Source organism: Catharus ustulatus, chromosome 6 (genome assembly GCF_009819885.2).
Source record: "Catharus ustulatus isolate bCatUst1 chromosome 6, bCatUst1.pri.v2, whole genome shotgun sequence".
Lineage (NCBI taxonomy): Eukaryota > Metazoa > Chordata > Aves > Passeriformes > Turdidae > Catharus > Catharus ustulatus.
In genome coordinates this window covers 5,592,384-5,615,388 of record NC_046226.1, presented here as the reverse complement: position 1 = coordinate 5,615,388, position 23,005 = coordinate 5,592,384, and the positions used below count along the sequence as shown (strand labels likewise).

At 46.7% G+C, this 23,005-nt stretch overlaps 1 protein-coding gene across 1 annotated transcript in view; it reads left to right on the top strand.

The window, feature by feature from the left end:
- Positions 1-23,005, top strand: part of RTN1 (reticulon 1) — a 117,318-nt gene that overhangs the window by 58,408 nt on the left and 35,905 nt on the right. Inside the window, exons 2-3 of the mRNA XM_033063669.1 lie at positions 9,205-9,942; positions 13,439-14,230. Coding sequence (XP_032919560.1) covers positions 9,205-9,942; positions 13,439-14,230 — 1,530 coding nt within the window. The remainder of the gene's footprint in view (positions 1-9,204; positions 9,943-13,438; positions 14,231-23,005) is intronic.

Genomic DNA, 23,005 nt, shown 5'->3' with positions numbered 1-23,005 from the left:
TGTATTTCAGCAAAGCTCTTCTCCAATACTGAGTTTTCCCTCCCTGTGGAAGAACCTGAAGCTGCAGGGCAGTGATTTCTGTCCCAGGTTTATCTAAGCCTCAAAAGCAGCTGGCATTGGAATTTCTCCCTTTTCCTGAAGTGGAATCTGTGACTGGGGATTGACTTGGAGCAATCATGAAAAGCTGAATTTACGAGGAATTGGGACCCACAAAGGTGGGGCTGGATGGGCTGAAGGTGCCTGGGATGGGGCATTCCAGGGATGGAATTTGGCCAGGAAAGAAGATGATTCTGCAAGGGAGATTGGAGCACAACCTGGTCTGCTCTAGGTAAGAGCAGTGAGCAGCTGAATTTCCTGAATCATGCTGGAAATTGGATTTCGGTATTTTAAATCTTAAAAGACAAATGAGACTTAGCCAAACACATCCAGATTTTGTGAGATGCTTGGGAGTCTATGGCTCTGAAGGGAGTTGGGTCCCATTTCAGGTAATGGAAAAACATGATTTAGGTGCTAATTCACTTAGTGCTTGGAGTATTTTGTCGTGGAGCTCAGTGAAGTTTTATCATTCCAGGGAAAATGTGACTACAGTGAAATAAGAAAGAATTAATCTTATAAGTGGGCTTTAATTATCCTCAGGAAATTGCATTTGAAGGTATTTTAGTTAGTATCATGGTGTCATTGAAACCTATCAAGAAGTCGTGGTACTATCACCAGAGTGAAAACCTTTTTATGAGAACCAAATTTTTGTTGATCTAAACCACTACACTCACTAAATGATTTTTTTTTTTTTTAATAGTGCTGCACACCTAGCAGCATTTGGAAATTTGTGCATGTTTCAAACCATTCTTTTGCTTTCTTAGGCCTCCTTTTAAAATGCCCTGTGTTTTTCATGCTGTCCAGGGTACTGTGGAGGGCTGTCACAAACCTTATGTGAGGGTTTTTACTGCCAGGTCGAATTGGAGCTCTCTGAGACCATTTATTGAAGCAGAAAGCCCTGAGGGCACGTGGGGGTGGGAAGTGCTGAATCATTTACCATGGGTTGGCTTTGGGGCACCTGCTCTGCATCCCCTGCCAGATGCTGTGAGCCCTGGAGTCCTGTGGATGCCCATGGGGGCTGGGGCTGTTCAGCATCACCAAACCAAGCTCTGCTCCCCTGTGTGACTTGGCTTGGTCAGCAGTAAAAAGTGGACCCTGGTATCTTTTAGGAGAGGGAAACAATAGCTGCTGTGGTGCAGCATCTGTGGCCAAAAAAATGAGGCTGTTAATATCTGGTGGGATGGACTGGACCTTCTTAATCTTATTAAAAGCTCAGCAGTGTTTCCCACACATTTCTCCCACAGATGAGGCTGTAGCACTCCACAGCAGAGCCAGGACCTGATCCATGCCTGCCCAGCTGTGGAAGAAACCAGAGGCTGGCTGGGGCAGGAGGAGAACGTGGTGGTGACCTGCCACCAGCTGCTGAGGGGTTTCTCAACCAGGCACACAAAAAAGGGTCAGGACCAATAAGGGTTGGATCCTGGAAGGGATTTGTCCCCTGCTCCAGTCTCTGTGCTTACAAGAAGGTGGGGAGTTGATAAATATTGCTGATCTTCAGCAGACAAGGTTTTTTGGGGGCTGGGATCCCAGCTGATCCCCATTCCCCCAAATATTTATCATGTGGAGGATTGAGACTGGGTATCCCTGGATCTGGAAGCTGCAATGCCTGTTTACAATAGAGAGCCAAAGCTGTGGAAAAGTGATGCAGCTCCAGCTGGGAGGCTGTAGTAACTCATATCATCTGCAAAATGACCTGGAGGAGAGGTTTTACATGCACCAAAGCTTGTTTTGAATTTAGGACTCACTTCCATCTCAGGGGATGAATCAGAAGCCACTCCAATGAAATCAATTGTGTCATCAGAGCGTCAATAGGAATAAGTCTGTTTTTTCTACACTGTCCTCTTGCCCTCCTACCTGTGCAGGAGACAGCACCTGCCATGCCAGTGTTTCCTCTGGTTGCTGTGGGGTCCTGGGGGAAGGATGAGTAACATGCACAGCTGAGGCACTGACTCACTGCTGTCCCCAGGAGCTGAGGCACAGGCTGTCACCTGCTGGGGACAGCGGGGAGCACCTTCCTGCTGCTCTGTGTTTCCCCAGCACACTGGGGACCATGCAGAGAACCAGAGAGGAATAACAGAATGGGATCCTGAACCCTCCCAACACACCCGGCTTTCCTGTAGCACCTTCTGTGCAAATGAATCCCCAAAAACCTCTCGGGGTGTGGCTGTTCGTGCCTGCCAATGCCATTTGTGGGGATGTGTCTTCGTTGCAGACGGGATTATGAGAGTTCTGGAGGGAAGGAAGTTGCCAAGCTGTAAAGTGGGTTTGGGAATCCCAAGCTGAAACAAAGAGCACCATCTCCTGGCAGCTGGGACTGGCTGGCACTGCTTCCAGGGATGCAGTTCTGCTGCAGGCAGCTTGCTGCTCTCTCTGTGCAGCCCAGAGCATCTGGGATAACTCAGGGCTGGCATGGCCTGAGAAGGGCTAATCCAGGGGACACTGTGGTGTTATCCACAGCACAGTGATGTCTCTGCTTGGTGTGAGAGCTCTCAGCCATTTGGGTTTCAAGCCCTGCTCGAGTTGACACACAATTGCTGAAGTACTTTTGAGTTTTGTTTGGATATCGAAGTGTTTGGGATTAGAAAATTCATGCATGTTGTAACCCAAGATGTATTAAGGATGGTAAGTCCCGTAATTCCTGTGACCCCTGTAAATCTATGGACTGACCCCTGTGTTATCCTATTGGCAGGAAGCCAAGTTTCCCGTCCCCTTTCCTGACCCTAGAAAAGACCCCAGACTTTGGGAAACTTTCTCTTTGCCCCCTGGAAGCCATGAAGAAATAAACCACGGAAAACCCTGTGAGAAAGAGCCTCTTTGTATCTTTTATCCTGTTCATGTTATCCATCCCAGGCTTGCCTTGTTACAGAATTACCAGTGAGCAGGGAAGCCTGGAATGAGGTAACACATAGAAAAGGGTCTTGCAGAACTGAGAGCATGACTCCCAAGTGATACACTCAAATATCCCTGAGGGTGAGATTATTTTGAAGCAGTTTATGATTTGGGTTGGGGTTGAGAGATGCCTCTGCCACTCACACAAGCTACCCTTGCCACTGCCAGGAAGGTTCTAGTCAAGGACATTCAGAAATCTGGAGCGTTCCTGAGGTTTGGGTTGAATTTGAAATCAAGCAGAAAGGAGGGAAAAGAGCTTGGTCTGGATCCAAGAAAATGGTGTGCTTTGAATTTGGAGACACACTTGGGACTGCTGGTCTGTCTGGGTATGGTAGAGAGGAGTGGAAAAGTGATGTAGGACTGAACACCTGCATAAAGATGTGCATGGATACAGATGAGAATGCAGTAAGACATTATGGGTTTTGAAAAGGAAAGGAACTGAGTTGGGGAACTAAAAGGATGCAATGAGACATCCTTTACCAGGGTCAAAAACCAGGGAAAAGTCCTTCCCTTTTCCCCCCTCCTTTTTTAAGCATAAGTGAAGAATAAAGAGAAGCCAAGGTCAAGCAAAAGCTTTTTACTAGTGGCTAATGACAAAGTTGTAAATTTGGTCCAGAAAAAAGAGGCAGGACTGTTTAATAATTACTTTTGTTGTGCATTTGGAAGAAAGCAGGAAGATACATTTTCCTAATGGTCATGACTTAGTGATAAAAATGAAATTTTATCTCCGGTTGATTAATTAGTGCAGGTCAGGGGTTGTTGAAATGGGACAGGGTGGACCTGGGTGGACATGGGAGAGAGCTGGGAAGATCCTGCTTCTGGGAGCTTTCATCCCTGCACACTGGGGCAGCCAGTAATGCCTCCTGAAGCTCAATATCCAAAGCAAAAAGTCAGAGCCAACGATTTAAAAGGCTCACAGGAATTTGCTGGGAGCTGTTTGCTCCCACTATTCTGCTTTTGTCTGAAAAGGTCGCTGAAACCTTGATTCCTCCCATTGCAACCAAGAAGATTTTGTCTTCTCTGCACAGCTCCATGCTGTAAAAACTGCATCACCTAATTAAAGATTACTTTTCCCCTCTCTTCTTCTGGAAAATTATTAAATTTGAGCAAATCAGTGATAATAAATACATAACCTTGCTTTGAGGGGTTGCCAGCTATTTGGGGAACTGAAATTTCGTGTCACAGAATTGTGGAATGGTTTGAGTTGAAAGGGACCTTAAAGATGATCTTGTTCCAACCCTTCTGCTCTGGTCAGGGACACCTTTTTCTAGACCAGGTCCCTCAAATGTCAGTCTGTCTGTGCCAGTGAAGATCACCAGAACTGCATGTGAAGCTTGACAGGTTAATATGAAATAAGGTTATTTTATTGAGAGTTGAGCACAATATTCTGAAGTGATCAATTTTAATAAGGCCAAGAATACTCTGGTTGGGGATAAAAAAAAAAAAAAAGGTCCATTTTATTTAGATCAGCTCTTTTTCCTGACTGTGATCCTCAGCTAACTTTTTGTTCCCTGTTCCAGTGTGCAGCTTGCCTTGATCCAAATTGGTTTTCAGCTGCCTTTCTTAAATTAAGAGCTACTCTGCATGGAACCGATGATTTCTAAATTATTTCCTGTGTCAATTATTAAATAGCTCTAAATCCTGTTCCACAGGAGAGGATTTCTGGAGCATTCACTTATTCTGAGCAAACAAAACAGTCATTTTTCCAATATTATTTTTTTTTTCCTTTGCTTTTGATGAAAACACATGTAACTTGCTGAGCATCTCAGCTGGGCTGGAGTGATTGAATCACATCCATTGCTCCTTAGCTGCTTGCAGGAAGTGAAATTATTTCCCGAGGGCTCGTGTTACGAGAAAGCAAACTACTGCTCTCAGGAGCTGAATAGCTTTCCTTCACCTGAATTGGCAGGCAAGTTTTTGGGCAGTTTTGAGTGAAATCCAGATTAGAAAAACCCCAACCTTTGTAACAAGGGTAAATTCAGACCTGATCCTGTCATCTGTTACCAGTGCTATTCAAGGCTTCTCCTTCCCACGGATATTGAACCAAATAAACTTAAAGTCAGAGAGGGCATTGCTTAATCACCAGGCTCTGAGTACACTATTCTTCAGCAAAAATCTGCTCAGCTATTATCAGTTTCCATGTCTTTAATAGCCAGTCTAATAGCTGAGAGATTCGCGCTTCGCAAATGAGAGGCAGTTTTAGCAATGGCTTTAAATCAATCCCAGTGGAAATGGAGAGTTACATTAAATCCTATTAATTAGGCAATTTCAGCTGGCTTCAGTGCTTTTGACTCTGCTGTTGTCTTGGGAGTTAGGGATCCCCATATGTCCTGCTAATGTGTACCCTCCCTTTCTCACATACCCTGTAACTCTTTCTCCCCCTCAACCCCAGCAGGAAATGTATTTTCTGGTTTCATTTTTATCTGCAATACTGCTTCAGGGAAAAAAATAGGTTTATGATTGACATTGATTCCATTCTAAATCAGCTCCTGTGTTAACATCTGCTACAGTACCGGGTTTGTACTATTTGAAAATGTGATGTTTGTGTTGATGACTATTTCAGGGTTATTTTTCTTTCTGAAGAATAACCTGAAGAATAGGATGGTATTTTCTCAGCCTCTCTTTATCACTGTGGCTCTCCTGTGAGCTGCTCTGGCTATAGCTCCTGCTATGAAGCACCTGACACAAATGCATCAGAAACCCTTTCACTGCTCTATTGATCAGCATTGCTAAGAGCTGCAAATGCTTGTGCATCTGGCTGCCATGTAGTGTGGACAAAGCACAAATGAAAGCTGTGAACAGCATCTGTGAATATTGCTTTGGCAGTGCTTCAATCTCCTTTGACTCTGTTTGTGCTCCCTCTCTCCCTGCAGTGGTGGGATGTGTGTAGGAATGGATTTTTGCCCTCTGATGGTGTTGTGACAATGAACTCCTCGTGAGCAGAAAGAATTCCACAGCCACCTTGAGCTGGTCCACGGCCACTCAGAGTCAGTGGGACTTTCCTGGTGAATTCAGTGGGCTTTGGATCAGGTCCAGGAGGCACTGAGGAAGCATTTAATGAAACAGCAGCCCTGAAACCCTGTGATTTAGACAGCCACTCACCCAGCACAAACAGTAAATTACAAATAGCAGATACTGGCAGCAACAGGCATGAATAGTCTGTAGTCAGCAACTCACAGTCTGGAATACGTTGGCGTAAACAATGCATCAGATAATTCCAGCTAACCAACACATTTGTGAAAATCCAAGCCTGTTCATGGATAAATTTCAAAAAGGCAAGTTCAGCAAGAAGAGCACTTGCAAGGAATAGGACCTTTCTCTTTTTGCTTACTGCTCATTTAGAAATGTGTTCTGGGTATGAGCTGTCCTTGCAAGGCACTGGATGACCTCAGGTCGAACCTGAGTGTTGAGCAGCTCAGTTTATCCCTTATTCTGCTTTGGTTTCACTGTGACTTTCCACTCAGGCTTCATTCTCACACAGCTTTGCTGTTGGGACCGAGTTATTCGAAGCAGTGAGGATGGGAGCTGCCTGCAGCAAGTTACAAAAGCATCCTGCAGCCCTGAGTGAGCTGGCAGGAAAATCGGTGGTGAAATGTGGAGTAGGTGAATGTAAAGGTGCACAGACAGAGAGGGGGAAATAAACCCCAAGTTCACATCTCCAGAGTGACCCTCACCACTCTGAGGCAAGAGCTTGTCTTGATGATAAATGTTTCTATGAAAAGTTCTATGCAGTGCTACACAGCAGTGAGAACACCCAGTTGAAGGCTGGGAATGTCTGGGAATGGATGATTTTCCATCTGCAGAGCACCCTTACCCTGTGCTCTCCTGTGGCAAAGGCTGCTGCAAATCCCTGGCTGAGGGGATGGAGCTGCTGCCAGCACCTGCAGGAGCAGATTAACAGAGAGAACTGGTGGGGAGCAGCAGCACCCAAAGCCAGGAGGGATGGGGACACAGGAGCAGGTAGCACAGGTAGGCTGAAAAGCAAGGAGTGGTACTTTTGGGTTGCTTTTCCCCTGTGCTATCAGGTTTCCCTTTGTAATAGGAGGGGCATGTTGTTCCCAGCCTAAAGGCCATCCAGGGAAAAGAAATTGCTTGTAAGACATCACAACACTGAACAATGCAGAAATGTGATGAGGGAAATGATCACTCTGCTTTTGTGCAGGCCGTGGGGTGTGTGTGTGTGTCAAATCCAGTGGGCTTGTGCAGTAAAATAAAGCCTTCAGCTACAACTCTGAAGTATTACAGGGTGGAAAATACTGCTTCAGGGTTTGCTAAATGAGCTGCACATCCCTGATGCATGGAGGGCTGTGGGGAAAAGCAGTTGTGGTAGTGTTTAGAGATGATATCATTCTCTGTGTGTGCAAGGAGGAAAGAAATATTCAAATGCAAGTAGCAAAATGCAAGAGCTTTTGCATGGACATTTTCCACCTTCTGGCTTTGCATCTGCAGCAACATCCCTTTAGTATTATGGTGAAGCCTGCACTGTGTGGTAGCCCAGGCACGTGTGGAGCAGGTCAGGAGCCTCACATCCCCTGCAGGTGATGAGCAGAGGTTGGGGAAAGCCAGGCAGCCCCTGAGATGCTTCAGCACATGAGGGGTTAACAGGCTGCTCCCTCCCATAGGCACCAGCTCCTACAGATACGGGCTTTGCTCCTCCTCATCCCATCCCCTCAGCCCCCGCAGAAATCCTTCTCTCCCACCTCCCTCTGGGGGATCTCACTGCTCCCCTGGTCGAGCTGTGCTTTGTGTGAATGGAGAGTGGACGCTGTTTCTAATTTAATTAGCATCATCCCCAGGAGCTGAGAGCAGGGCAGGGGGAATTAGAGGCAGTGCATGAAAATGATGCATGGGTTTAACCACCTTCGTGCCAGCATGATTTCTAGATGATGCACACGGGCTACAGCTTTCTGAACATGTGGGAATCACTGAATGAGGATGTTGAGTCTCTGCCTTGGTGTTTCACGAATTTAGGGTGGCTACTCTTAAGACAAAATGTACGGTAATGTCACGATTATAAGCTACACCATTCTGACTAAAATTTTGGTCTGAACCCAGAAGTGCAGCTTATAATCAGGTGCGGCTTATACAGGGACAAAGAACGAAAAGTTGCTGTTTTAGTTTGGAGGACAGGTGTCTGCTGAGAAAGGCAGGAGCTTCTCTTTGAAATGGAGAATGTAAACCCCCTCCCTCCTAATTATTATAATTTTGAAATCAAGCAGCTCTCGGGCAAAGATATGGGAATTAGGAATAACAGTTCTTTACTGGGAAATTAAAATAGAAATACAGCACTACAAAGAAACAAACTCCAAACCCTGACACAGTCAGAGTACAGCCTGACACCCGTCAGGCAGGGTGTTGGCAGCAGTCCCATTCCATGGTGGCTGCATCCTCCTGCAGTGACAGATGTGGCTCAGTTGGAGCAGTGCTCCTGTACAAGGTGCAGTTTCCCTCCGGAGCTCCAGTGGTGATGTGGAGAAATCCGGTTTTCCTCTGGAGTCCAGTGGAGAAAGGGGCTCCCTTAGTGTCCCAAAACCTCTGTTTTTATCTTGGTAAGAAATGTTGGGCTCTTCCCCCTGGCTGGAGCAACTCCCAATGGGATGCAGTAATTTTATCAGTCCCACAGTGGGACTCAATGGCCATGAGCAGAAAATGACTGGCTGGAGGAAGGATGGGTTGTGAAAAGATAAAGAACAATGCCCTGCCTGGTTTCAATGGATGGCCCATTAGCAGAATATCTGCCCTTGAGATAAGGATCACTGCTCCCACCCTCAACAGATGGTGATAGAACAGATACCTTTTATCACACTCTGTATTGTAACCTGCGGCTTATAATTGTGAAATTACTGTATATTAGATGCTGAAACCTGGGTTGGATTGTGAGGGATGTTGTGAGGTTGCAGTCACAGGAAGTTTTTATTTACAAGCTCAGCAAACATTGGCCAGGAATGCTTAGTTACTATCAGGATCCTTCTATCTATTTTAAGAGGGAACAGCAGCTGGAAGCTTTGTGTGACAGATGTGCCACTATATTGCCCAAAGGTAAAGACAGAGACAGCCCCCAAGAGCCTGAAAGCAAAGTCAAGTCTGGTTCACAAACCAAATCTAAAATCAGCAGGGGGTGAGTGTGGCTTTGCAGGAAGCTGGATGCAGAAAGCTTGATGCAGAAAGCATGCAGGAATTTGTGTCTTACTGTGCCACGTTTTTGTGTGTTTGCTTCAGGTGTCACAGGCTCCTCACATCTCTTTGACTACGGCTCCACTGCCAACGGGGGGGACAACTCCTTCTACACCTCTCTGATCTCTGATGTCCACTACACCACCCCACGGGACTCCACCTATTTCACGGGCATCTATCAGCAGGAAAACACCCCCATTCCCTGTTCGGGCAGCACAGAGGGGTTTAATGCTCTGGGGCATCCTGTTCAAGACGTGACTGGGTTTGAGTCCCGTGGCTTGTTTAGCTCAGACTCGGGAATAGAGATGACTCCTGCAGAGTCCACTGAAGTCGACAAAACCTTAGCAGATCCCATGAAAGTAGAAGCTTACAAATACATGGACATGAGTAGATCAGAAGAAATCAAGTACCAAGGAAAACACGACTCTGACTCAGAAGATGAGAGCCCAGGCCTTAGCGATAAGTACCGGGGAACACCCGCGGGCTCCAGCCACACCACTGAACCTCCACGGACACCTCCGGGGAGCACAAAGGCAGCCAAGGAACAAGACCTGCTGGAAGACAGAAAGTCTGGGGGTCAGCACAGTCCCTCTGTGGCTACAACCCCCGTCAAGATCACACTCACTGAGACAGAAAGCCCCAAGGAAGCTGCCAGCAAGGAGCCGAGCCCGACTCAGCCAGACACGGGCCTGAAGCCGAGCCATGAGGTGGTGCCAACGGTGACAGTGTCAGAGCCGGAGGATGACAGCCCAGGATCTGTCACACCACCCTCCTCTGGCACAGGTAATGCTGGTGTTGGTGCAGGGCACTGAGGGGTTTGCTATTCAAGAAGTGGTTGCAATTGTACTCTGTACATTGGAGAATTACCCTGGATTTTTGGGGTGAGTGTAACGGGGTGTGAGAGTGTGGATGATACAATTCCTCCAAAGCCATCATCCTGTGGCCCCTAGAACTTGCTATAATAGATAAGGTATCCTAGATACCAAGGTGAGCCAAATTCCTTAAGAATTCGGTCGCTCTCCTAACACTTTGGAAGATAATTGGTTAGAAATTAGTCTGTGTAATTGGTCAGTTCACCTTTGGAACTTATCACTTAGATTGGATGCTGTTCTTTGTATAAACTTTTATTGTTTGTAGTTTGAATCTCCCCTGAACTTATAAATATGGCTGTCTGCCCTTTCTTCTGAGAGAATCCCTGCTTGACCACCCTTCACATGAAATAAAGATTCTTGTGGAACTCGTCAAGTAAGGCCTCCAGTCTTTCTCTGCTGGCTAAATGTGAGCTTTCTGAGAGACTGCTAAATGATATTAGCACTCTCTGGTCCTGGTAAATACCACCAGGGACCAGAAAGAAAGCCACATGAGAGGACATTGAGAAGTCTCCATGCTGGAGGTGATTGTGCTTTGCTCTGGCACCAGTCTGTGCAGCCAAAGTGAAGGGGAGGCAAACTGTGCTCGCCATCATTGCACTGCTCAGGATGGGCTGCCCTTGCTGTATGGAAAGGGATCCAGCCTGCTGAGCCCAGTCCTCAGGGATCTCTCCTCCAAAGGTTATCTTCATCTAGGCCATGGTTTGAGCTGGATCCTGGTGCTGTGGGGGTTTCTTGGTCACCCTGGCTGTCCAGACTCCCCAAGGGAAATGAGGTGCATGGGATCAGGGCAATGCAGCCGACTGTGTTCACACTGTTAAAATTTTAATGGCTGGGTTAACATCTCTTTGCCCCTGCAGAAATTAAGGTTAAATTGTTAAGAATCAGTGTGTTTTCATGTCAAAGTGCTGCTTTTATACAGTGCTGAGGAGGAAAATGCTCTCACCTCATTTACAAAGGGGACTGGAGGGACAAAGGGCCAGTCTCTTTAAAAGACTCCTGATTGTTATTGGGGGGTCACCAAAACCCCGTTTATACATTTTCATACTGTCTGATTACTGCAGTAGTGCATAATATATATTCCTCATTTTCCCTATTATATACTGTTAAAAAATAAAAGTAGCATAGTCCTTTAAAAAGGACTAAAGTTCTGTGACAGAAAACAGAACTTTTAGATTGAAAATTAAATTTCAGTGTCCTGGATCAAAATCCTTTAACAATGAACATTTGACAAAGAACATCCCCAAGCTGAAACTTCTAAATTTCATTTAGGTGCACTAAAAACAACCAACTAGAATTTCCTTAAAATTTGGCACCCACACTAATGCCTCCCCTTGGAGAAATATTTGGTTCCTACAGAAAAGTGAGGGAGCATTTGTGCACTTACACATAGGAAAAGGAGATAGAGTCCATCACAGCTGTGAATTTATTCTGCCTGCATCAGCCAGAAACTTTAATGAATAGACTTTAGAGCAACATTTTTCTTCTTTTATTTGACTGAGTGCAGTCACACACTGCTCCTGAGAGGTGCCTCTGTTCATCGATTTACACTTTTTGTACAAGGTAATTAAGGACTTGAGGCACTGTTACTTATTCAGTCCTGGTGACTGTTCAAGGCTGCCTTGGGGATGCTTGGTGTCTGTATCCCACCAAAACTGCTCATCCATCGTGCTAAGGAAACAAGGCAGCATCTTCTTCTTCTAGAGGCTGGCTCCCAAGGGGTGTTTCCTCTGGATTTTCCACCCTTTTCTGCAGCTGGGAATGTTGCATGCCCAGACCCCACATTCATAAGTGATGAAGAAATTTAAAACCTGCCCTTGCTGTTCCCACACAGTGACCCAGCAAAGTCGTGGCTCCTAGGCACCCCTCAAGCACTGTGGTAAAGCAGCCAGTCACCCCCTGCTTGGATCAAGACTTTTGAAAACATTTTGCTTTTAATCTCTGGCCCTCCCCTCTCTGGGGAAGGCAGGCATGGTCTGTCTCTGCGCTGTGCTGGTGCTGAAAGGCCGTGGGTATTTATCCACTTCCCAGTGCCAGCAGTAAATGTGACACCCTGCTGCTGGCCACAAAGGACTGTTTTATTCCCAAGGTGAATGCCAGGGCTGGGAGTTACAGGCTGCCAGCACAGGGAGGAGTGGGGTGAAGCCCAGGGACGGCGCGTTGCTGCGCTACGAGGGCTGGAAGTCACATGCCTGTTGGGATTTGTGCCGGATCCAGTCTGGCTCAGGGAGAAAATGCTCACATGTGGTGAGGATGGAGAGCAGCACAGCTTCCTGCAGCCAGGGAAGGATGCACGAGCTCCCAGTGCACCAGAAAATTCCCAGCATCCAGGCAGCAGTGTGTTGTAACAGAGCCAGCACCTCAATCCTGTCTGCAGCCACAATCTGGGTGCAGAAGGACTTTGTTGTGTCATCTGCAACCTTCCTGCACTCCACTGTGGTACCCAGCCCTGTGGATGCCTGCAGGCCCTGTCCTCTCAGGGACCTCTTCACCAGCATCCACTGGAGAAAACTTGGGGATTTATTTTCCTCCTGGCTTTCTTGACTCCTCACAACCTGCAATGCCACTTAGTGATCCCTTCACATTAATAATGACTTTAAATTAGGGAATGATCACTCAGGATTCCAGAGGACAAATTTCCATGTGCACTTGATGGCTTTTTTGATGTGGCTGGGGAATTGCAGTCAGCAAACACAGACTAGGTTGCTAATCTTTTTGTTTTGTTTTGTTCCAAGTTTTGGGTGATGAGATAATAATTATTTTTGTTAATGTAGTTCATAATGATATTAAGAATTATAGTAGAAAAAAAAAAAAGTTTCATTCTTGGACCCAACTGAGCTAAAAGCAAGCAGAGAGAATTTACCACTCATACGCTGAGAAAAAAACCAAACCAAACCAAACCAAACCAAACCAAACCAAAAAAATAAAAAAATTTAAAAATAAAAAAAAAGAAAAGAAAAGAAAAAAAGAGAAAAGCTTCTGATCCTAAAATTTTCACACCTGAAAGTCAAAGTTTCACAAAACTACAGGGTCAGCAGAACCCACCAGCCCCATGTGTATTTGTCCCCCCAGAAGAGATGAGTATCTGTTGGTGGCAGTCTGTTGCTGTCATGTGTGTCCTGTGTTCCTCCTGACTGATGATTTTCCTGGTGAAAACCACGTAGCTGAGCCACTGGTCAAGCAGTGACCGGCATTGCCTTGTACCTCAGCTTTTTCTTTAGTAAGTGATGCTTCTGTTATAGGAAGTACCTGCATGGGAGATGCTGCTGTTATTGTTGTCATCCCAGAGTGGGACACTTTGTGCCTGCTAGAGGGATACACGCCACTGTGAAATATATTGTGTAAATTGCTAGAAAATAAGATTATTTAATTTTTTCCTTTTTTTTTTTTTTTTTTCTCCTGCACGGCAGAACATTCCGGCTCGGAGTCGCAGGGCAAAGGCAGCCTGTCGGAGGACGAGCTCATCAGTGCCATCAAGGAGGCCAAGAGCTTTTCCTTCGAGCCGGCGGAGGCCGAGCGGCCGGCAGCCCGTCCGGCGGAGCAGCGGGAGCAGCGGGAGCAGCGCTCCAAGCCCGGCCGCCCTCCCGCACCCTCGCACGGCGATCACGACGCCAGCAGCGCCGAGTCCGGCGACTCGGAGATCGAGCTGGTCTCGGAGGACCCGCTGGCTGCCGAGGAGGTGCTGCACTCCAACTACATGACCTTCAGCCACATCGGGGGCCCCCCTCCGTCGCCCGCCTCGCCCTCCATCCAGTACAGCATCCTGCGGGAGGAGCGGGAGGCAGAGCTCGACAGCGAGCTCATCATCGAGTCCTGCGATGCCTCGTCGGCCTCGGAGGAGAGCCCCAAGAGGGAGCAGGACTCCCCTCTGATGAAGCCCAAGGTCATGGACATTATCAAGGAGGAGAACAACTCGCGCGCCGACGCCTCGGACTACGAGGGCGGTAAAATGACAGAGAGCAGGATGAACAGGGAGAACCTGGCCGAGTCCTCGTCCTACCTGAAAAGCTCCTTTGTCGCACCAAAAACAGGCGCTGAGCCCCCGACCTCTGCCGTCAGCACCGAGGAGCTGAAGGAAAGAGTAAAACTGAAGAAACCCATTGAAGAAACTGTTGTTAACCAAAGTAAAGTGTCTTCCAAGGACTTTGGCAAAAAAAGTCCTTTGGCTTCGTTCCTACTGCCGTTTTTAAATAAGCAGAAAGGTAAATGCAGATGTTATGTTGGTTTTGCAGTGCTGCTGAGAGGAGGGGGAGGGAGAAGTGCCTGTTCCTTGCAGGGAGATGTTTGGAGTGCAGAGCAGGGGCAGCTGCTGGCACAGGATATCCTCAGGTGGGAGCTGGGCATGCCTGTGACAATCCACACATCACCTGCCCATCCTCACAGGGGAAAAATAAATACCAGCAACAATCATTTTTAGGCTAAAGTATAGATACAGGATGGTGCAGTAACTCCAGTACCATAAGGCTGATTTGTACATCGGGCATCTGGAGGACAAAGAGGAACAAATTATCATCTTACCTTTTAACTACTACTTGCCTTGTCCCAGGGAAGGGGTGCAATCAGGGATGTGGTCCTGCACCTCTCAGAAGTGCAAGGATACAGATTTTCAGGAAGCATTTATGGGGAAAAAAAAAAATTTGGAGGAGGAGAGGAGGAGTTGGGTATGGTGTTTCTGGAAGTGTTCAAGGCCAGGCTGGATGGGGCTTTGGGCAATCTGCCCCAGTGGAAGGTGTCTCTGTGGATGTGGCATTGGAACTGTGTGATATTTGAGACCACTTCCAACCCAAACCATTCAGTGATACTGAAGCTGGTGCAGTTTAAACAAATCTCTCTCATGGTTCTCAATAATGAGGATGCTTCCAGAGCAGGGAAGTGGGTGGCTCATTGCTGTGTGCTCCTCTGAGATCCCCTTCCTGAATCCAGCAGTGTGAGGAGGAAGGGCAGGACACTTCTAGGTGAGCCCAAGATGTCTGCCCATAGTATCCCTTCAAGACCAGAGCAGAACCAGCCAGGTCCAGGCTTGCTGTGTCAGGCACTGTGGTCTAACAGGACCCAGCAAACCTTTAGAGACAACTCCAGGTTTTAGCCTGAGCTGAACCACGAGAACCAAGGGCCAGCATGTGGTCACTGCATGCTGACACTGTCAGGTTCCCTACAGTCTGTAAGGGGCTTGGGTCACTAACCACTGAGAAAAAAAGGCAAGGTTCCAGCTTTAAGCAGCACTTTGTGTGCCCTGGTTTTGTAGATGGGTGTGGGAGGGACACTGGGACTGCCCCACTCCTGCCCTGCTGCCCCTCTGCCACCCCCCTGGCTGTTCTGGAGGGCAGACTGCCCACACCTCTTGTCAGATGTGTTGTTTTTGGAGCTCAAAGAGCTGCTGCTTCCTTGCAAATAGCTGGATAGAGATTGGAGGAGAGCAAGAATCCCTCCCAAAGGAGCATCTTTTTCCTCTGTCCACGTTTGTGCAGGCGTGTCCCACATGATGGCCTGGAGATGTGGCAGGCATGTGTGAGTGGCACACTTAAAACCCATTTCCTGTGTGCTGTGAACCCAAGCGTGCAGGAAACTGCCTGAGCTTGCATGATGTGCTGAGGGCTGCAAGATGTGCAGCACAAACAAAATATGTTAATGCTGATTCTGAGTGGTAATGCACTAATGACATTAACAGTCTGAATGAGAAACATGATTGCTGCTTGTAAGTGTGTTTTCCTGGCAGACTGTCAGAGCTTCCAATGTCATGCTGTGCATCTCATCTCCCTCACAAATAGTCTGAGCTCAAACCATTTCTTTCAAAGATTCCCATTTTTTTAGGACGAGACAAACCTCTGCCCAAATCCTACAGGCTGTAGGGGTGATTAAATTAATTTTGATTTTGTAACTTTTAAACACTGCTCCTTCAGTCTAGCAATCCCAGTGTGTGTGTGTTGTTCTGGACACTAAAAATTTGGTCTTGGATTTGGGGATTATCACATGACAGCTAGTATTCTGTCCCTCAATTTTGAGATTTCAGGATCTGTTACAATTTTTAGTACCCCTCAATCGTGTTCAGATTGTTTTTCCTGAAGTTTCATGACTCTCTTTATTTCTGTCATTGCCTAAAATGATGTTAACATATTGTTCTCATATGGTGGTCACGGAAAATCCCTGTGTACATGAGCAGACTTTGTCCCTGTGTCTGTGTTTCCCATCTTTATTCCCATAGGACAGTAGGAGCAGAAACTTTTCCTCACAAGACAGCTAATTACTGCTTGGTGGTGCAAAGAGGACTAATTCAGCATGAGCTTTTTTGCTCTCAAGACACCCTGGTGCCTAAGGCAAGGCAAACAAAAACACAGAGCCTCTTGAGAATATTGTTGGTAAAACTTGTGTATCTTTTTTTGAAGCTGATTTCTAGATATGGGGAAGTGGGTTCAGGACAAGAAAGTTCAGATGATGTAGGATTCAGTTTATAATGCCTTCCAGTCATGGGTTTGTTGCTACATCTGGGCAATATTTAAATTGTTATGTTAAATGTGGTATTTGGGGCTCTCCTTCTCTCCTGGGAAAGTGTGGTCCCTCACTCAGAGAATCCACAAGAAAGCCACAAGAAATCCACATGAAAGCCAGCACTTTATCAGTTACCAGAGGTGAACCAAGGGATGTGCTGGCCTGGTGGAACCAGAGCATCCCTGTGGATCCTACCAAGACACATTGGCTGGAAGGGAAATGATGTGGCAGAGCACATCCACTGGGACAGGGACTGCTTTCAGGGCATCAGCTTGAGGTCTTGGCAGAGCTTGACATCACAACATCACATCTGTACCATGTGTCAATTCAGAGACACCTGGCAGGCATTTGGCCACACTCAGCCAAAGGGACGAGAGCAGGGGAGGAGTGGCAGTGACACACAGCAGAGGGGCAGCAGAGTGATGTCACCCAAAGCAGGAACAGTCATCATTCACTAATCAGGAGAATTATCTTAGTCATAGTTATCTGTCATTAAGAGAGTACTAGCAAGATGCAACCACGTACTTGTTAAAATAGAAATCAGAAAAACCTTGATTGTTTCCTATTGCTTACTTGTTACTCAAGATCAGATGAAGCTGTTCAGCACACCTGGCTGCGTTTTTGACACCCTCTGTAGATTTTTCTGTGGCCTTTGGCCAGCTCATAGCCAGGTATATATAATTTTAAAACAATCACCCATCAGTTTCAATGTAAGCCTTAACTATTTCACAGCATGGTACTGTAATCCCACCAGGTGTTTTTTCACCCTTTTCCATGGCATTAATATATTTTGCATTGCTCATCAGAAGAGTGTGCTCTGAGCTGGTGAGACAAAAATTGATTTTGAGTTGCAGGAAAGGCTGTGCAAAGGAAAACACAGTGTTCAACCCTCCCCCAGCAAGAGTCTTGCTGGTTGTGCTGCTGCCAGCCTGTGGGCTCTGGACCTCTCTGGTGCCTGCTGGGCGTGCTGACATGGCCATCACCCTGAATAGCAAGGTGGAGCACAGCCAGTGCATGTGTGGTGTGCACAGTGATCTCTGCTTAACGTCTATTGCCATCCAGTGGCAATAACAAAAATGGGCAGGGACTTCTCCCACCTCCATTTACTGGAGCTGCCAGGATTTGATGGAGTGGAGCTGTTCCCACGCTGTTGATCACCAAGCTGCTGCATGGGGGGAACAATGGCTTTGCTTGGTGCACCCCAGGCTTGGCTGTGGCCAGAGGTGTGCAGCTGTTACCTGTGTCAGTGCTGCCAGCTCCTCCTGCAGAGCACAGAGGGGAAGGCAGAGCTGCAGCCACCTTGGCATCACTCCTGGCATCTCCTCCCAGGGGTGGGCACAGCCTTTACACAACAGGGCTTGGAGCAGATCTGACTGTGCACTGCAGGAAGGGAGGGTGACTACTGTGTTTTATATATTTTATTTTTTTCTGTTGGGATTAAATGCTTGAGAGATGGTATTTTGTGTTTGGACTCAGATGTTTATTAATTCTTATTTATGTTGCAGTGAATTCTACAGTACTTGTAGCTAACAAGCTAAAAATGCAACATTTCTTTTTCTCTACAAGGCCTTTTAGGCTTAAACTGTTCAATTGAGAATGGACACTTAAATTATTTTTATTTTTAACCTAATAACTAAACACTCATGACCTGCAATGCAGAATTTCTTATGCAATTACAAATGTACCACTTAGACTCATGAAGAAAAAGGTGAAGAAGAAAGAAATTTCCTCCTTAAAAGCTCTATCTTGTCTTCCATATACTGTTACATTTTAAAACCTTAAATTCTAAGTTTTTTGTGATATTACACACTTTTATTCAAACTACACACCAGTGATCTCAGTTCTGTCACTCAGTTTTGGAAGCCTTTACCAAGGCCTCAGGTCAAAAGCAGAGTTTTCTTAGGGGTCAGAACCTGTCAGCACAGAAAGTCTAAAACTCTCAGTTTGCAGAGTTCCAACAGGTGACAGCTCAGTTTCTTCTTCCTTTTTATTTATTTTTTTTTTAATTATTATATGCTGGGCTTGCAAATGTCTTGGGCATACAGGGAATTTCAGAAAAGACCTGCTGTCCTGGAACATGAATCTTTGGCCTGGGGCATTTTGCAAGAAGCCCAGAAGAAGCCTGGATCAAGGCAAGCTGAGAAGGAGCTCTTTGGCTGAGTCCTTTCCTGTCTTTTCTTGTGGTGCCTTTGGTCACTCTCTGCCAGGATGGCCTGGTTTACCTTGTGCTGGTGTCCCACAGCCTGAGGACCTGGTCCTGCCAGGAAATCTCCCTTGTGCTGGAGGATCATGTCTCTCCCCAGCCCCTCCTTCAGTCACAGTATTGGAATATTCCTTCTTCTTGATCCATTTAATGAAATATGCAGCAGCTTGTTACCTTTCAGATCAGATACCTAATCTCAGGATATAAAAGAGATGTGGGCATTCAATGTAATGGTTATTTTAATTTTCTTTTTGCTTTATGGCAAAATTTCATCTAATAAAAGAAAAGTCCAGGCCTGGGGCTGTGGTCTGTCACTCACAGGTTAGATGGCACAATGGGCAGGATCCTGCTGGACACAAAATAAAAATCATTTCAAGTGCATTATTCTGCAGCACAGTCCTGTGCCAGTCTGCCATGAAGCATCTTGATTTTGATGCCTCATGAAAGGCTTTCCCAGCACTACTCCAGTACAAATGTGTGTCCTTATCACACACCCTTGGTGGCTGCTGTGGCTCTAAGCACCCATGAGGGACACCAAGGTTTGGGGCCACCCATCTGTGTGTGGTACCCTGCTGTCTTTTAGGTGGTGTCACAAGCTGCAGGTTGTGCAGATTGATCAGTTCTGGTTGTGGGGTGACAGTGGCAAATGCCCTGAGTGAAGAAGGTGTTTTCCCTAATTTCTGGTTGTGGGGTGACAGTGGCAAATGCCCTGAGTGAAGAAGGTGTTTTCCCTAATTTCTTGTGCCTGTTGTGCTGTTCCATGGTGTCCAGGGCAATCCCACAGTGGGCAAACACTAAACAGTGTGAGCTTTTCCCCTATTTGGTGCCACAGACAAACTGATTTTACAGAGTTTCTCTAGGAAATGGTTTTCCAGCAGAGATCTGGGAAAGACCTGAATTTGTTGGGAATGCTTTTTTGTTCAGCTAAACATCGTCTGCATTGAGTTAGCACATCCCTGCTGTTGGAGGAGCTGCTGGTGAGGCATTTTTCTGTGGGAAGGGGATGTTTGGTTGGGTGCTTTAGCAATCTGAGCCTTGTTTCTCATCTGCATGCTCTCACCAGGCTGGCTCTGTAATCAGCAGCAAGCCAGGCCAAGGCTTAAGCATACGGTAATGTTAGTTTAATATTTTAGTGCCATCTGCTGTAAGTGCCTCCACACTCTGGCCCATCTGTTTTCTGTGCTTCACTTTGCTTTTTATGGGGCTCGGTAGCTTTGCCTCCTTTGGAAAGGCCCTGCTTGGAAAAGGTGTAGGGGAGAGGGATGTCCTGCCTGGGGGTGGAGTGTCTGCACCTTGTGATGCTCTAGGAGTGGGATAAAAACCTGTCCAGAGAGGTGAACACGTGAACCTAGCCCTGATTTTTGCCACGAAATCTTGGAGTAGCTTGGTGAGCCTCTGTGGACTTTGCTCCCACGTGGAACCATTCAGGTGGGAAGGGGCTGTGGAGCAGCTGGTCCAACCCCTCGCTCTCAAAGCAGTTTGGTGAGGTGGCTCAGCACCTCTGCCCTCCTCTGCCACCTCTGTCCATGCTCTCAGCAAGGGCAGAGGTTTGGGGGAGCTGAGAGTGGCAGCCTGCACGTCTGGGTCAGCCCCGCGCTGATGCCCTGGTGGGCAGAGCAGGGTGAAGGAGAAATGCCACCCACTGCAGCTCAGTGGGCTGGCAGGAGCTCCACGAGGTCCCAAGAGCCACCTCCTGGCCCACAGCCACGATTCCTGGTAGAGCACTCTTGACAGATGCTTGTGACTCATTTGGAAAGGCCTCTGTTGGCAGATCCTCCGCTAGTTCCCAGGTGTCTCTCCAAAACTGTTAACACTCTTCCATCCTTCTTTATTTTAGGCTAAGCAATTCTGGTTTCTTCATTTTTTTCCCCTCTGTGATTATGTTTTTGAGCTTCCTGAACTGTCTCATTCCCTCTGTTCTTTCCTCCCACTGGGTCCCAGACATCCTCTCCTCTCCAGCCACCATGACTGGAGGAGTTTCCCCAAACCAGCACTGACTTTTCCTCTGCCCATGGAGGAGGAGAGAGAACTGCACAGATATTTCTGCCCCACCTCCCCACTTCTGGCCATTTCATGCAGTTCAGCAGCCACCTGACAGCTTGTCACCCACCAAGCTGTGATAACTCAGAGCTGAGCTGGAGATGTGCAGGCCACGGTGGTGGAAATGAGCAGCGTGCACGCCAGTGGGTCTGTGCTGTACAGGATTTGTCCTTCACTCCTTTTTCAGAAAGCAAGAGTGAGTTTGGCCCCTTCAGTGTCACCTGTCCTCTCTGCAGAGAGCAGGATAGTCAGGTGCTGACTCTGGAGTTCCTCCTGGTTTGATGGGAGTATAGCAGGGTCTCCTAAGCAAGGAGCAGTCACTTAGAGGAGATGCCTGCACCCGGGAAAATATCAGAACAAAGCAAAGAACAGGGGATTTTCTCCTTAGATATATTGGTTTGCTTGGGCAGTGGCTGGGATCAGTGGTGATTACTGCAATAATCCCTCTCACAGTGAGCACCATGTACATACACCAGAGCATGACCTTTATATGACCTTCAGAAATGTCTCAGTAAATCTCACTCCTCCATTCCACAACCTGTGTTACCCAAAGCCTGAGTTTTTGGCCTTTTTCACCTCTAGCACCTCTTTCCTCCTCTGATTTTTGTCTCTGTTGGTGAAAATTACTTCTCATCTGTTGGGTAAGGTCAAACTTTTAATGCATGTGTGTCAAAGCATCTTAAACACAGCGACTGGATGCTCAGAGGGGCTTTTAAAATTGGGTACAGCTCTAATGTGGGAGGATCACATGTCTTCTCCTGGGACTGCTGTCTACTCCACTGCCTGTGAGTGTTAAGTACTGAGCTATAAAAAATTATAGCCTTTATCCTTCTGGTTTTATGTATCTTCCCTTTCAGAGCAAGGGATAGCCTCTGAAGAGCTGTCATCAGACACAAGTGTGCCTTTCTGACAGATATGACACAAGATGGTGTTTATAAAACCTTCCTGCCAGATCAAGATTACATTGTGACCAGTAGAAAAGCAAACAAACACACCCCAGAAAGCTGCTTGTTTAACTGTGTGCAAATTTTTAAGTGTCAAGGCCATGAATAGTAAAGTCCAGGCCAAGCACAAAGAATTGGGAGGTATCTGTAGATAAACAAGAACCTGATAACAAGGGGAATGGAGAGAAAAGATGTGTTATGTGCAGAGACTTGTCTCTGTGAGCCCACAGCTTGCTGTATCCATATCCATATCCACATCCACATCCACATCCATAGCCATATCCATATCCATATCCATATCCACATCTATATCCATATCCACATCTATATCCATATCCACATCTATATCCACATCCACATCCATATGCACATCCACATCCTCATCCACATCCTCATCCACATCCATATCCACATCCACATCTATATCCATATCCACATCTATATCCACATCCACATCCACATCCACATCTATATCCATATCCACATCCATATCCAATTCCACATCCACATCCACATCCACATCCACATCCACATCTATATCCATATCCACATCTATATCCATATCCACATCTATATCCATATCCACATCTACATCCATATCCACATCCACATCCACATCCACATCCATATCCACATCCATATCCATATCCACATCCATATCCACATCCACATCCACATCCATGCCACACGAAGCTGAGCACCTGAATTTGGCTCAGTTCTGCTCCTGGGAAGCAACTGCTCTTTTCATGGGTGATTTTCCTGTTAATTCAGGCACACCTCAAGTGCAGAATCACTCATAGTTTAACCACATTTTAAAAGCCAAAATCTTGACATAGAGTCCCTTTTGGTGTCTCTTTGTGTCAGGGATCAATGACTCAGCTTTCAGACAACGCTGTGACACTGACAATCTGATGGTGGCCAGATTTTGCAGATGCCTGGGTGTGGGGATGCTTTGTCTGGATATTCCAGCAGATCTGAAAGATGTCATGGGCAGAGACACATCCAGCACCTATGAGATAGCAATGACAGCTTTTCTGTGCCTGACACAATACTTAGAGAGAGGGGATGTTTACTCTGAGCGTACAGAAACAGGAAAAAACCCAAACCCTAAGTCATAAATAATGAAAGGGTGAAAGTTATACAACCTATAAGGTTTGTTGTAAATTATGCTAAAAAATCTTTCATAGAATCACAGAATGGTTTGGGTTGGAAGGAATCTTAAAAGATCATCTTGTTCCAACCCCCTGCCATGACAGGGACACCTTCCACTAGACCAGCTGGCCTTGAACCCTTCCAGGGATGAG